The 15328-nt window shown below is 40.1% G+C and overlaps 2 protein-coding genes and 1 long non-coding RNA gene across 5 annotated transcripts; 2 read left to right on the forward strand and 1 right to left on the reverse strand.

Moving 5' to 3' along the window:
* The first annotated feature begins 802 nt into the window (after nucleotides 1-802).
* atoh1b (atonal bHLH transcription factor 1b) lies at nucleotides 803-2904 on the forward strand. Its single transcript, XM_026947067.3, has one exon. It carries the CDS (start codon nucleotides 986-988, stop codon nucleotides 1673-1675), a length of 690 nt encoding a protein of 229 aa, XP_026802868.1. The 5' UTR covers nucleotides 803-985; the 3' UTR covers nucleotides 1676-2904.
* A 534-nt stretch (nucleotides 2905-3438) lies between these two features.
* On the reverse strand, nucleotides 3439-15283 carry dok3 (docking protein 3). 3 transcript variants are annotated; one of them, XM_026947066.3, is made up of 5 exons: nucleotides 15146-15283; nucleotides 9336-9632; nucleotides 6496-6595; nucleotides 5641-5810; nucleotides 3439-5104 (listed from the first exon to the last, which is right to left on the reverse strand). In XM_026947066.3, the coding sequence occupies exons 2-5, from the start codon at nucleotides 9564-9566 to the stop codon at nucleotides 4349-4351; spliced, it is 1257 nt and encodes a 418-aa protein (XP_026802867.3). In that variant the 5' UTR covers nucleotides 9567-9632; nucleotides 15146-15283; the 3' UTR covers nucleotides 3439-4348. The 3 variants fall into 3 exon arrangements, with proteins under 3 accessions (XP_026802867.3, XP_026802866.3, XP_026802865.3); XM_026947065.3 differs by lacking the exon at nucleotides 15146-15283 and adding an exon at nucleotides 11700-12952 and having other exon boundaries at nucleotides 9336-9629; XM_026947064.3 differs by lacking the exon at nucleotides 15146-15283 and adding an exon at nucleotides 11700-12952.
* LOC113546955 (uncharacterized) lies at nucleotides 6624-15205 on the forward strand. The gene is made up of 3 exons (XR_003404766.3): nucleotides 6624-8067; nucleotides 11130-11197; nucleotides 15154-15205. It is a non-coding gene; the product is annotated as an uncharacterized LOC113546955 (long non-coding RNA).
* Nucleotides 15284-15328: the final 45 nt, after the last annotated feature.

Consider the following 15328-nt stretch of genomic DNA (forward strand, 5'->3'; position numbering starts at 1 on the left):
TATAAGGATGTTTGCTCAACAGTCCCAAGTTCAGCACTGGTATAAATGTTTTGCACACATTGACTAGGATATGCAATTTATTATTGCGATGTGGAATCTTGAAATTTAAACTAGTTTTGAAGAAAATAAGAACGTTTTTCCTAACTGAAGTCGGATCCTGTGGTGTGTTTTCACCAAAAGCATGAAATTCTGATCTCATTAATTAGTCGTGGATAGAAGAAAATAAACAGTGCAGTGACTTATCATGGTGTAAAAATATCACCTATCCATGTGTTTTGGCTTACACAGAGACCATCTTTTTTTTTTTTTTTTTGGTGGTGGAATAATCTTTTCTCTCCAAAGAGAAGAATCACAATGCAATTAGTATTATAATGTAACATTTTCCCTCCCAAAATCATCCATCACAAGAGAACAATTGCCTTCCTAAAGTGTCAAAACCACAAATCCTCCTTTCTTCTGTGGGCGTGAGAGGAACTTTTCCTATTGGCCCTGAAACACCCGACTGTAGCTCCGAGGGGAGGAGGGTCCACTCCGAATGGGTACTAAAGGAGCAATCAAGGCACCTGGATGAAGGCAGGAAGTGTCTCCACATCTGACAGTAGATCAGTGTCTGAGTAGATGCACCGTCCTTAAAGATCTTCAGCTGAGGTTTTTAAACTCATTTTAACTCATAGAAGAATTGCTTGGACTTGGAAAAGGCAGCTTGAGGAGGCGAGAGGGATCAAGTCCTTCTGCTTCACCTGCAAAGTTTCCAACAGATTCATCATTGCTTTTTTTTTTTTTTTTTGCCTACTTCCTTTAACTCCTAGTAGAGGTGCTGGGATTTAAAAAGGTGCCTGGAGGAGTGTTGAAGAGCATCAAGGATTTTTGCTCCATATTATTTTTTTATTATTATTATTATTTTTCCTTTACTGGAATTAATAAAACTGACCCACATCAAGGCCTCTACACGTTTTATTTTTCCACCAAGTCTTATATTCTGACCATGATGGCCAATGCTGAACTTTTGACTTGGTCGGAAGCGCACGTGCCAAAGCGCCCGCAGGACATCCCCCAGTCCGAGCGCGCGACGCTGACCCGCAGTGACCCGCGGGGCTGGATGAGCGCGCACGCGCATGCCCCCGCCGCGGCCCGTCCCAGTCATTACGCGCGCGCCTCGCCCGACGTCACTCCGGACACCTCGCCGGACCCTGTCGCCGCCGTTGCCCCTAAAGAGCATCCTCTGGGCGCCGCGCACAGGCACCGGCGCGTCGCGGCGAACGCGCGCGAGCGCCGGCGCATGCACGGCCTGAACCGCGCGTTCGACCGCCTGCGCAGCGTCATCCCTTCCCTGGAGAACGACAAGAAGCTGTCCAAGTACGACACGCTGCAGATGGCGCAGATCTACATCGCCGAACTGTCCGAGCTGCTCGAGGGCGTTGCGGCGCGTGGCACCGGGGACGCATCTCGCGCGCGTCGCTGCTTTCAGACGCCGTGCGCCGGTTACGCCGTGGACGCGACGACGACGACAACGACGCCATCCGCGGCTCCGGTGACCGAAGGACACGTGCTGATCCTGTCCGCGCCCTCGGCTCACTTTGATCCCGAAAAAATGGAGCTCGCGTCGGCCAACGGCAGCGACGGAGAGTCTTCACACTGCAGTGACGCCGAAGAAGGACATCCGGGAACTCAGTGAGCACCTGATGGGGAGGGAAAAAAACTGCGTATATATGAGCAAATGACTGTGTAGTGATTATTAAATACCAAGACACCGATATTTTCTAATGACACTAAAGCTCAGCTGTGAAGCCCCAGGCTGGGTGAAGAGGAAGCCCCTGAATGGCCGGAAGTAGCTAACACACACCTAATAGTAATTTCAAACCTAAAACAGCATGTAACAGAATACTTTTTATTCATTGCCACACAATTTATTTATTTTTTTACTAACAAATTTCCAACTAAAAAAATTTTACTATTCACAAACATTCTAGCTAACTTGCCTAACTCCAGTTTGTTGTTTTGGTTAATGTGAGCTATCTATTTAGCTAATTTGGATAGCTAACTAACAGTAAGCACCAAGAGTTAAGTCAGTTCGCTAACTGTATTTATACCACATTCACCATCACTATATTCTCGAGTCAGAAGGGGTTGATTTATTTTCTATAACAGCGGCTCTGATAGTAGCATAGTGTGGTGAATATATACATACACACATATGGTTAAGCTTTCCTTAAGGAGAGTTTTCCGCCATGGGAAAGTCTTCACAACACTAAGTGTATCTATAAATGGATAAAAAGTGTCACATGTATGACAGAAATTACAATTTCCTGTGCTATAAGAGTAGTTTCACACTTCTGACTTTCCAACGAGCGGAGACTTCTGTCCAGTCTGAGGCTTTTCCCAGCCGAGGGCTTCGTCTGCAGGGCTGTCGCTGGACGGTGAGATTCCTAGCTGTGCCAATCCTGTACTTAAACGAGCTTTTGTTCACAGATTTTACATAATATCATTAAAACAGGGCGTTATCAGTAATTGCACTGTAAACACACTTCCCTTTACTTTTATTGTTCTCATTTTTACCGTCTCGTCTTCTGTTCAAACAGCCACATCGATTGTTTTTATCTGGGACGCTCGAGTGTTTACTCAGTGTAAACTAGTTTAAAGTTTTACAAAAGAAGCTCACCTTAACTTCACTTTTATTTTCTAGCTCACCCTTCATCTCATTTCTGATTTCTTTCTCTTTTTCTTCTTTGTTTTCTAGGAGAAAGGCATGATTAGCCTACAATAGCCCATTTAAATAAAGAGTCTGTGTACAGGACAGACTGAACCATTTGTGTCTTTAAAAAAGAAAGGACAGAAAAGCCTACAGAAATATTTTTTTAGCATTAGAGTCAGCTTATTTATTCTACTAATATTAGTGTGTTTATGACTTTTTGATATGTACAATTGGAGACCAAAACAAAATGACATGGTTAAACACAGGCCTGCTATATTTTTTGTTTGTTTGTTTTTTTATATTTTTTGGTCAAATTATTTGGAAGATTTTCTCTGATATACCAGTATTGTAAAGGCCAATAACACAGCAATAATCTTTCACAAACAAGGTATTATTGCAGCCCTAAAAATAAACCTGCGATTGTATGTGGGCTCATAAAACTATTATCTCTGTCTGTGTTTTAGTAGACATTAAAGGGGACCAAATAGATGCAGTAGTTGTTAAAGTAGCCTGTTGCGGAAATGAATATGAACTCAAGATGGCCCACAGAATAACCTTTACGTGAAACTCTGTTTTTTTTTTTTTTGGATTTCTGCACTTTATTACCTGAGCATTGTGATCTACATCCACACGTAACATAAATCCACTGCCAATGAACCAACTGCTATTTATGTATGTAATGCAATCGTTTTCCAACTCAAACTGTTTAATAAAAACCATAATTTAAGAGGCAAAAAAGCATTTACTGTTTTAATGTATAGACCATTTACATTCTGTTATGATTAAATATGTTTTATATTATATATTATTACATTATGTGTAACCTCTGACACACTCATCATGTTCACCATAAATAACAATTTTCCTTACATTCAATATCATTGCAGTTACTGTATGCATAGTGCAAAGGAACGCACTGGATCTAATCGTGTTCATTAGGGAACGAGCGCTCCCGGAGCTCGGAGTATCGGCCAATTCTTAGTACCGAACCCATAACTATCCGTACATTATTCAAGTACATTATTCAAGATCTGTCAATCTTTTCTCTGGAGGCTGTGGGCTGATAACTAGTAATGAGCACAGTTAGTATGGAACTATTCAAAATGTTGATTTTCTTTGATATGATATTTAAAAAAATAGACATAACTTATTGTACATTAAAATGTTCTTGGCTCAGTTGGATGTCTCCATAACAGAGTGAACTATTAAGTACAAGAGCAACACAGCAAGTTGGTTGGCCGGCTGAAGTAGTAGCCAGCAACCCAAGCAGAGCTAGGAGTGCCAATACTTTAATACAGCAACACTTAAAAGGCAATTTGTCAAGCAGAGTGCAATAAATACATTCTGTAGCGCTCACAAACCATTCATTTCAATGAGAATGATGCACTGGTGCACGAACGCAGTCTGATACGTCTTCGAACTACGTCTTCGAACTTTTTGACGCATCAGGACAATTCAGTCACGATAGCGTTCTACCAATCTTCAATCTGCACTATTTCAAGCTCCATCATACACTTGGTACCAGAGAAATCAAATTGAGACCTGATAGAAAAAGCATTTTTGCACGAAGGTTTTACAACAGCTGGGAAATCAGATCCACGTTGCTTCAGACCTTCCGAACACACTACGGTTGGGTTTCTTTTAATAGTGGTTAGTTCATTTCTGGATCTCATAGTAATCCGGTTCAGCTGAGAGATTTGAGTTCTCTCTGTATGTTTTGGGTGGAGGAGGTGGTGCGATCCTGGTCACATCTTTGAAGAGAACATCGGATAGGATTTGTTTGAAGCTGACCGGGACTTCGGCGTGGCCAAATTCGGGAGACTGTCGGCTGCTTTTAAGCTGCTCTTGGTTGGTATCTACATCGGGTTTTCTTCTGGTATGGAGCAGAGGTCTGACTGTGCTGTACAACTGACTGTCAGAACTGTCCTCCTTCGTCTGGGTTTTCTGGTTCCAGTCACAGGACTCATAGTCAGGTTCCTGGTCACTAATGTCCAAATCTTTTGGCTTTGTCTCTGGCTCAGGCATGAGTTTGGGCACAGGCAAAGCTGGAGGTGTCGGTACATTTCTTGGTTTGGGCAGAGGCTTTACCTTGGCATACAGTGCTTCGGTAGATTCAGGTTGAGGGCTTCTGATGGGGGGTTTTGTGCCGGGAAGTGCAGGTAGTGCAAGGTTTCTTCGAGAGATGCCAGATTTTGGAGATGCCGGACTGGCTGTTTGCGGTGGCGGTGGCGGTGGCGGTGGGAGCGTATTCTCTTGCGGCAAAGCGGTAGCTTTGGACAGCAGGTCTTGCACGCTTTGATGCATGATGGCCTCCTCGATAGCCCGGTAGATCTGTGGCCCCTGCTTGGAAAGGAAAATGAAGAGGCCCTCTCCTGTTTGGCAACGACGGCCTGCCTCGATAGTTATTCCTTCCTGTAACAGGGTTGACAAAAATGTATAAGTCTTTTGTTGAATCTGAGAACCTAGAACTTTAAGAAAATGCTGAGGGGTCAAAAATAGGTAAGGGTGAAGGAGCACAAGTCCTTGCCTTAATTCTTCTTAATTGCTGGAACTTGTTAGGCTGACAAGGACATGTTTGAAATGATGCCCCATGCAGTGTGCAAAAGATCATTTTCTGCAGCTTTTAACCTTGTACTTGTCCCATGAGGGACCCCAAATTAGTTTTATAGGTGCTGGCAGTCCTTCATTACTTGTCACCCAAGTACGGCCTTCTCCCATTCTTTTATTTTCATTTATGTGTTTATTCGTGGGGGAGGGATGATTGTTCTTTGGGGTTAGCAGTGAGTGGGAGTAGGTGTTGGTGGTTTACAGTTTTTGTGTTTTTTTTTTTTTTTTTTTACATAGTCACAACTATGAAAGCCACATAGCCTTTACTATGAAAGAATCAGTAATATAAACCTAAAAAAAGACTTATGGTTGCCATTTTGAATATGTTTAAATATGCATACCTTGACCAGGCCAAATCTGCGGAGAAAGCGATACGGCCAGCAGAACGCAGCATGGCCTGTCTTCATGTTCAGCAGGCACAGGGACTCTTTCTCAGGGGACAGCAGGTACGATCCGAACATGCAGCAACGAATGGATGCCTCTGAGCTTGCCACCGTCACCTGGAACTGACCTGTATGCAGAATGAGAGACCATATTGATGTAACTCTGCAAACTCCTTTCCATACAGTGAAGTTTTCTTGGATAGAAAGATAAGCATGGGACAGCATGGTGAGTATTAGTCTCAGAGCTCCTGGGACCCGCTTCGATCCTAAGCTCGGTTTACTGTCTCTGTGGAGCTTTGCATGTTCTCCCCATGTGCATGTGGGTTTCCTCCTGGTCCTCCAAAAACATGCCCGTAGATGGAGTGGCTATGATATATTGCCCCTAGCATCTGAAATCTTACTAACAGACCAAATGTCACTAGCTCATAGACACAAAATGACCAGACATGAGTTCATGGTATATTTGTGTCCCAGTAGGGCTATGACTAATAATAAAATTTATCGAAATCATGTCTTGATGTCACCAATTCTTTTTACTGACTGGGTCAAAAGTACACACAGTGCACAATACACAGAAACTGGTGCATTTCCTGTTAGAACACATGCTTTTGCAAAACACTGATAACAATCATGACTTGAGGTCAGCCTCTACAAGGCCCAGACCTATCATTTTAGAAGAATCTCAGAATCCTCAGAGATGGCTGAAATGACAGTAGAATTCACTTAAATTCTTAAAAACTAGTGATGTGCACCAAGCAGGGAATGATAAAGCCGATAAAGCAGTTTAAAAAAAAACAAGGAGCTCCACTTCACCTGGACTCAAGGTGGAGTAGATGTCGTTTTCAGTCATGGGCGCATCATCACCACCACCATCTCCCTGCGCTCTCCTGGCCTCGCCACCTCCCTCGTTCCACTGAGAAAATAAATGGAGATGTTACAAAACGGTCAGCATATGCAATTCCTCTTTTTCACATCTCGTCTTTGAAGAGCAGCCAGAAAAGATCTTGTGCAAGCAACAGAGTGAGATGTGAAGACGAGGTGAGGTTTATCAGAACTTCCTCATTCTGCAGGTTCAGTTATCACACAGGAAATAAACCCCAGCACAGAAGATTATTCCCAGCAGTCCTCAGTGTGACATGAGCTATAAAATCTGCTGCTTTATCATCACATTGTATAAAATATACTTTGCAGCTTATTTATGCTTGTGTGGTCTTAGAGAGCTGAAAGACAAGAAGATCTGTTGATGTGGTATCAGTTTTATTTGACGGTGATCGGAGAGGCTTTGTGAATACCTGTCCTGATTCAATTAAGCTTTTTAATCATATACCAAAAATGCTTAAAATAAGTAAGGGTGAAGTCTGAATTATTCGTTATGTTTGTCCTTTTAGGAGGACATTAAATTCATGGTGCCTTTTAGAGGGGGCTGTGTTTAAAATAACACTGTACCCTACACTTGATAATTAGTTGCACTATGTAGCACACTAGCATAGAAAATTGAATGTAGTTTCTGTAAAGAATAACACTTTAAGGTGTGACGTAAAAGGAAAATAATCAGTGACGGGGTGGTGTGATATGTCCTGGACCAATTCTAATCCTTTTATAGGGTTATTTAATGTTGTGAAATATCTATGAAACATGTTAGTTCCTGTTATCACTTTTTTGCAGCTGTAAACACTCATTTTCTCACCAGCTTCTCTTTTTTCCTCTCTTCTGAAGTTAATAAGACAAACAAAAATGGAGCTTGGCATATTGCAGAGAAAGTAGAAAATGCAAACACCTATGTCCTGAATACTTTCCCTTGTTGGAAAACATAAAGTTCCAGCTAAATAAACATCTCACAAAAAACTTATGTGATTATGGAAACAATAATGTAAGAGAAGGCATGCATCAATATGAGATTTGATTTGAATTACAGCTGGAACTATTGTCAGAGCTGCTATTATAGAAAATTCAACACTTCCTGATGAGTCAGAATTAAGACTGTAACAGCACTGAGGTATTACTTTATTTAACTATCACAGCTTGTGTCTTCTGCCTTTTATAGAAACAGTGACAGCCAAATAAATTTAGTTCATGGTTACAACTGACTTTTTAAACTGTACCTAGTACATGATAACTTGAAGTTCATCCATTTTGTAATTTTGTATCACTATCCAATAGGATGCGCCTAAATTGATCACGTGGTTTGGGGAGCGTTAATGGTCAGTTTAATTAGGTTTGTTGGATGCTAAGTGTTTGCAGCAGTGCTAAAGAGAGTCGGCGTTTCAATTATGAACATAAAAATGGCGCTGAGAGAGGTGAAAGAGAAAAAAAAGGACAGAACAAAGCTCCAAAAGTTTGATATTTTTGGTATTTCTGGTAACTCGTGTCTCTCCTCGACAGCTAGTAAGTGGTAAACTCTTACAACTCTTATAACTCAGTTAGCATCGGCTAACTAACTGTTCAGTGATTTTAATACTTATGCTAATTAGCTAGATAACAGCTTTAAATATGTATATTTACCTGTCTCACTGAAGTGCACTTAAATGTCATTATTTGCTTAACAGAATGACCCAGTGCTTGTTCTTTGACAACAGTGGGCTCTTTGGGGAAAGACTGAAAAAACTGTTTTTTTTTTTTTTCTGAAGTTATTCAAGAGTTTTCTTTGAAGCCGTTTTATTGAAGCATCTTTTTCCTCCATCTTCCCCTCGCACAAAATTTAAGCTCTGTGATTGGATATTTGAAGTGTCCGTCAAATAGCCTCTTCTGAAAGTAGGCGGTGCTTGGCAACAGCATGTGACAAGTTTGTGAGCTTATGAACCTAGAGTTCATACAGTTCATATTAGATGTGAGCAAAAATCTATCACCAGCTCGATAATAAAAGTATTAGAGTTAGGCAATGCATTATATCACGGGGTCTCATTGATAAGAATGAGATGTGGTAACTATTACACATGCACAAACACACACACACACACTTTAAAGACAGACAGACATTTGTGAGTTCGAAATTTTTTCTAAGATTTGTTCTAAAGTGTTTTAAGTCTGAAATGTTCATGCCATGTTCCCCCGGAGTACCAGACAGAAAAGCTGTAACCCTTCCGTTCAAAACAGAAAACACTAGTTAAGTGCTGTCTTCTTTCCTTTTGTGTAATTTGTACTCTGATTGGTCAGTGTCTACTTTAAGTTACTTCTCCGAAGGCAACTGTACTTCACCTCCGCTTACTTAATTACTGCTACTGACTGCTAACGTGTTACAGGTTTGTCTGAAAAATATCAGCGCAAATGGAGAGCAAATCTAGGAGGCTTTTCCTTCTGGGTAATCACATGATATGTTTGTCACTGATTGGCTGCATGAATTTACAGACTGGGCTAGAAAGAAATCAGCCCCAGCATCTCTTCTCGATTCTTCACGCCATTCTGTGTATTTTGTTACAACAGTTTTGTAAGAATTTTTTTATCTTTGAAAGACTTAGCCCTGTGAGCTCATATACATCAGCCTCCCCTGCCACCATGTGACCCCCTAAAAGCGTTTTTAACTTTTTTAAAAAGTGCTGGCATTATTACAACAAAACTGTGTCCCTCAAATGGCTTTTCAGTCACATTAATGTCATTGTACTCTTAAAGGAATTAATGCACAATGTTGATTTTTAATGGTTGCACAATGATTTTACCTGAAATGCCAGAGAGCAGAGAGCAGATACCCAGTCGTCCTGCGTCGGCGCTGCCAGCGTGTAGATGCGCTGAGCTGTGTTGAGGTAAAAGGCTGTGCAGCCTGCCGGGCAGCTTTCACCCAGCGCCGGCGTCACGCTGAGGCACTCTGCCAGCCGGATCACCCGCTTCTCAGCTTTCTTTAGCATGGCAAGCTTCGCAGACATGCCTGCTCCTTCCCTCATGTCATACATCTCAATGCGACCGATTCCCGCCTGGCTAGGCTTAAACACTGTCACCCAAATCTTCCTCCAGATCTTCTATTCATCACACAGAGACACAGGGACATGGAAAGGTACCGGCATTATGAATTACGAATTTAGTCTTTCGTGTAAAACTTCTCATTTTGAGACTATAATAAAAGAATTAGACCACTTTAGGCACTGTGGAATTCTCGATTTTAATTGGTCAGTAGGAGTCTCCAGGGTCAGCGCTTCACGATAGTCGGAAGGAACCCCCTCACTTTTCCGACATCTTAAAGACAGATGAGTTTACACTTTGTGGTTTATCAGTAAAATGATAAGCTGCGTTTTTTTTATTATGTTCAGAAGAGAGGCCGATAAGGGAAGGACTGTTTATAGCTGCTAGAATGTAAGTGATAACAGGAACTAAGTTGAGTTGGTGGGTGTTTCACAACATTAAACAGTGTCTTTCCACCCTGTTGTTGCTTATTTTCCTATAACAGCAGGCCTCCCAGATGTTTATTCTTTACTTATTTAAAGTCGTTTAATTAAATGTTGGTTTTTGCAAATAGAGTAAAATTGATGATGTGGCATTTTATTTCCTGTCACTTGGTCAGAAAGATTCGCCATCATCAGAGCATTTGGGAATGTGTTCCAGACCACAGATATTACTCAGTGTATGGGCAACATAACTGGCAGGAAACAGGATGTGGCCAGAGAGTGTACCCTACCTATTTATCTATATTTACATATACATGCTCCGGTCCTTTGCATGTGATTACAAGTTAGTGTGGAGATCTGCAGCGAGGGAAGTAAAGTCCTTTCTTCTCTAATTGAACTCTGAGCATTATCAAACAGCTTGTTTCTGTATTTCTGCACCGAGACCGGGTAAGTGCTGGAGGTAAGAAGCTGAGACGCTGAGCTGCCTCACTCTCATATGCATGATTCATAGCCTATAAATGCCGTTGTGCAAACGGAGACACCTCGGGTGCCTAAACAGCTGCGGCTTTTCCTAATGCAGCATGTTAATATTATCCAGACACTCCCAAGTTCCCACGATTTGTTATGAATAATTTAGCAGCATTTTCATGCTGGTGGATTGGGGAGGGGAAAAAACAAACCTGTCTGTCTATCTATCTGCGATAACCACATGAGTACCGAAAGTGGACAAAAATATACTTTGTATGAAAATAACACCTCAGACGTTTTGTTTGAGATGTCCTGGGTGATTTTTACAGCCAGGGTCAGCAAAAATGTACTTTTTCTTTCTTTCTTTTTTTTTTTTTAAACAAGGTTTCTTTGCTGGATTTTGTTCTTAAATGAGTATCAGAGTTGAGTTTTTAAGGATGAAATGAATAAATACATTAAATGGGGTAAACTAGTGCCTGTGATAATGGCATAAAGACATGAAGGACTTTCAGATGATTTAATTAACATTATTTTTTAAAATTAATAATTTACTTGCTATCTACAATTTGCGTATTTTCAAAGTGACTTCATCAGTATCAGAATATCATTGAAAATAAGGGGAAAATGAGAATTTTTTTTTCTTCTTCTTCTTCCCATGATTTTTAGGAAATTCAGATGATGCAGTTTCCTGTTGTGGAGTGTTCCAGATATTTCACAGGGATTAATGTGTTCAGGTAACCATTTTAACTGGATTTTATGAAGCTGAAATGCCCTTTTATTAATAACCTATAATGGATGACTCATAGTCAAGGATGTTTCAGGCAGGAGATGATAAATGGATTCACATATGAATGCAAATAATATGATTTAAGGTATTATAATGATTATATTTCAAGGTAAAATGAAGTTATAGTGGGCAGGGATGGGGGAAAACCATACTGTTTTTTAAACTAAAATTAAGTTATTTACCTGAATAAGCTCAGAGGTTGTTGTGAAGGAAATATATCCTGTGTTTAAAATGTTTTTTTAAAAACCATAGTAGCATTAATATGATAGTCAGCATTACGTTTTTATTATTTTGTGGTATTTGCAGTAATGAGCCAAGATATGATGATTGAAACGGCAGGTACACTGAAGCGTTTCACATTAATAATTACTACAAGTATTAGGAACTTTTCCTTTGTTTATCCTTAAGACTCATACACCAGCGTTAGAAGTGTTTAATTAAAGACTCACCTTTCCAAATTTGACTCCCTGTAAAAACAGCGAGCCTTCTTTCACTAATATATCCATTGTGCCGCTTCAGTGCAAATCCTTCAGCACTTCTTCTCGCGTTAGAGCTGAGGAGAACTGAAGAGCGTGTCACCAACCAGCCACCAAAAAGATTAATGTGAATTTCCGCATGCACGTTGCGTCATTCACCACCAGGAGCGTTTATAAGCATGATGTTAATCATAGCCAGACGTACTTCTGAGTGACAGGAAACATACAGAAGTAATGGTTTGTAATGTACCATTTATACATCGAGGTGCCAGTCTGTAAAATACATGTACCATGTAATTACGCTTTTAGCACATGCCATATAGGCCACTTTGTAGCCATCTGGCGCTGTATCTGTTGCTATGCACATGTTGCTAAGTGTCAGATACCTTCTACCCCATCACCAGTATTCTTCAAATGATTTACTATCATCCATTGTAATGTCCTACAGGCTACAGATTACACAGATAGAGGTAAGGTTTAAAACTGTGTTTTGGAGTAAAACACCTAGGGGATGTGGAGGAAAAAAAAGTAATAAAAAAAAAGGTAAAATGACGTGGTGGTGTGATGAAGCAAAGAGTTACCGAACCATGCATGTCCTCAGAACAACTTAGTTCCTGTCATGACTTGCGGTTTTTTTTTTTTTCCTCTTGAACTTGTCAAGATGTAGACCTACTTTGTCCTGTTACAAAGCACCGACACTGGAGACTCCTTCCATAAACGCTAAATAAATGTCTCATCACAGCAAAACAATTCAGCATTTACACACATCTTTATCAGTGCTGTGATATAAGGCAAGTGGTTTTACTGTCATTTCAACCATATGCAGCTGGTGCTACATAAAACAACACAGAGCTATGAGACTACACAGAACTAAACAAGACTACACAGACCTACACAGGACTACGTGAAGTGCACGTGTGCAGATGTGTGCAAACAGTGCAAGACAGTACAATAATTACTAAAACAGGACAATAGGCACAGTAAAGGACAGTGCAGCGCCGACCAGTACACACTTCTAGTGTGGAATAAAGTGCAAAAAGATATTACAGTATAATAATAAATGCTGTAAATGTAAACATAACATATTAGTTAGCAGCAAAAAGGTGGGCAATACAGTATTTTTTTTATGGTATTCTTAGCAGCAATTTAACAAAGACGTGCAAAAATTGCAGCGTGAGTGGAATGGTGTTCAGTTGAGCACGAGTGTGTGTGTGTGTGTGTGTGTGTGTGTGTGTGTTGGTGTCACTCCAGTCTCTAGGTAGTGAGGAGTCTGTTTGCTTGGGGGAAGAAACTGGGCAATAAATTGGACTACATCCGACTCCAGCAGTCTACAGTTGTAATGCCTTTTAAAGTTTTATTGCCCCAGACTACACAGAATGACACCAAATAATAGCAATTAAATTATGAAAGCTTATTAACTGCTCATTCTCAGATTTATTAAACTGGTGTTAACTGTAAAATATAAATGAAGTGTGACTAAACTAATTAGAGTGATAACGATTTTAGTGTGCAGAAGTCTTAGGCAAATGCAAAGAAATGCTGTAGAGCAAAGATGCCTTTAATTTCAAAAATAATGCAATTAAATGTTTCTGCATTAATAAATACTGTGAAGAGCAGGAAATAAATGAAACAAAGTCAATGTTTGGTGTTCAAAAAAAAAAGAATAGTCTCAGGTACAGTGTGTGCAGTTTTATAAGGAAATGAGCTCTTAGTCTGGAGACTTTGACTGTCGACTCGCTTCTTATTTTTGCAGCAAAACCCTTCATTGTGTTTTTTTTGTCTGAAAAGTGTCTCTTACATAATCTGCTGCTTTCTTTACTGACATACAAACATTTTTCTGTAACATTTAATTTTGTGCTGAAAAACTAATGTTTGGAAATCTAAAATGTTTTTGTGCTGACTCTAATGTAGAAATCATAAAATAAAACTCTATAACAAAGTTTGTACTTTAAAAAAAAATAGGGTGCCTAAGACTTTTGCACAGTACTGAATATTTTTCCAATTAAAAAAAATAGTTACTAACATTTCTCAATTCAACAAACATTTAATAATAGCTACTTATTGATTTAAAAACCTTTGACTCATTGTGTATCTAATAAACTGGCAACTCAGTATAATGTGATGGATAAATGTAATGTAAAATTAGAATGGAAAATGTATTCTAAAATATAGTCCAGAAATAGGCTTAACCCTGACACATATTTGAAACCCTGACATGTTTTGGAATTATTTTTGTCACACATACGTCTTAACTACACTTCTATTTTAATAGTGTTATTTCACACGGTAGGGTGTGTAACTTGCTTGTGTGTGAAAAAGCTTACACATGCTGGGTTTTTTTTTTTTTTGCATGCTTTTTTCACTTGCGTACACTTAAATCACACACTTTTCACTTTATATGGTGAAAAAAAATCCTTCATTTAAAAATTTGATTCTTTAACAGTATTGTGATGTGGCCTGTAGTGTTTGTATGGTAATGATACTGCAACATGGGAAATCCCACCTTTTTTTTTAAACTATCAGACTGTCCCATATCATGGTTTTCATCAAGTGAGTTGTGTAGTAATGCTGTATTCGTCTTAACTCAGCAGTGGGAAGTCAGAACTTGGAATCACACCTTTTTCAACCACCGTGATTTCGAGCTACAAAGTGAGGGAAAAACATGGATGCCTCCATGTTCGTCTTTTGTTAGCAAAGTACTAGCCAGGCAATGGTGAGGAGCAGTGTATATTTACATCCTCAAAACAGCTAACTATATAGTCAGCGTTAGAGATTTAAGCAGCTAATATGTCTGTATGTTGACTGATCTAAAGCAAATACGAATATAAACTGTATAACTCGTTTAAAAGTAAAGAAGTGCTACTTTGTTTACTGTTGATGCTGTGAGCAGCCATGATGATTTGATGTCACTTGCTAAACTCAAGGTTGAGGAGACCTTCCTGACGTTCTACGTAGCAGTTCTGAGTTGAGTATGGGTTTTCTTTGGTCTTTCCTAGTCCAAGGTCAGGAAACCCAAGGTATAATAATGACATAATTACGGCAGGTTCAACTGTGACTTTTCCTACTCCACTATGTTTAATTAACACTGGTAGCATCACTGTCTCACAGCTCCAGGGTCCCAGGTCGATCTTGAGCTCACTGTCGGTTACTGTCTGTGTGGAGTTCTGCATGTTCTCCTCGTGTCCATGTGGGTTTCCTCCTCGTTCTCTGGTTGCCTCCCACCTCCCCAAAACATGCCACTTGGTAGCTTGGTTATACTAAATTGCCTCTAGGTGTAAATGATTGTGTGTGTAGTCTTTCGGGGCATTCCTAATAAATAGTTAACCAGTGGTAGCTATATACGTGTGTAATGTTAGCTAAGTCACACATAGACAGAGATTTTATGTCACGTTACTGAACTCGAAACATTCTCCATTTACCTTGACAGAAAGCGAGGGCGCCACGTCAGTGCATCCTTCAAGCGGGAAAATTGAGCAGAGGTAAGAGCATGGGCCAAAGGAGTACTAAGGTGAGATGGTGGAAGGGGGCGGGGCTTCCAGTATGTCAGAACATGTATGCTGTCAACTGTCAATCATCCCAGGTTCACATCAATTGGCACAGCT

Source organism: Pangasianodon hypophthalmus, chromosome 13 (genome assembly GCF_027358585.1).
Source record: "Pangasianodon hypophthalmus isolate fPanHyp1 chromosome 13, fPanHyp1.pri, whole genome shotgun sequence".
NCBI lineage: Eukaryota > Metazoa > Chordata > Actinopteri > Siluriformes > Pangasiidae > Pangasianodon > Pangasianodon hypophthalmus.

Bases quoted from the DNA above. Each gene is read 5' to 3' on its own strand.
- atoh1b (XM_026947067.3), top strand. From the start codon at position 986: ATGATGGCCAATGCTGAACTTTTGACTTGGTCGGAAGCGCACGTGCCA.
- dok3 (XM_026947064.3), bottom strand. From the start codon at position 11,756: ATGGATATATTAGTGAAAGAAGGCTCGCTGTTTTTACAGGGAGTCAAA. The intron at 5,811-6,495 runs GTGAAGTGGAGC...TTCTGCATACAG, and splicing joins CTACTCCACCTTGAGTCCAG to GTCAGTTCCAGGTGACGGTG. The intron at 5,105-5,640 runs GTATGCATATTT...ACCCTGTTACAG, and splicing joins GCAGATTTGGCCTGGTCAAG to GAAGGAATAACTATCGAGGC.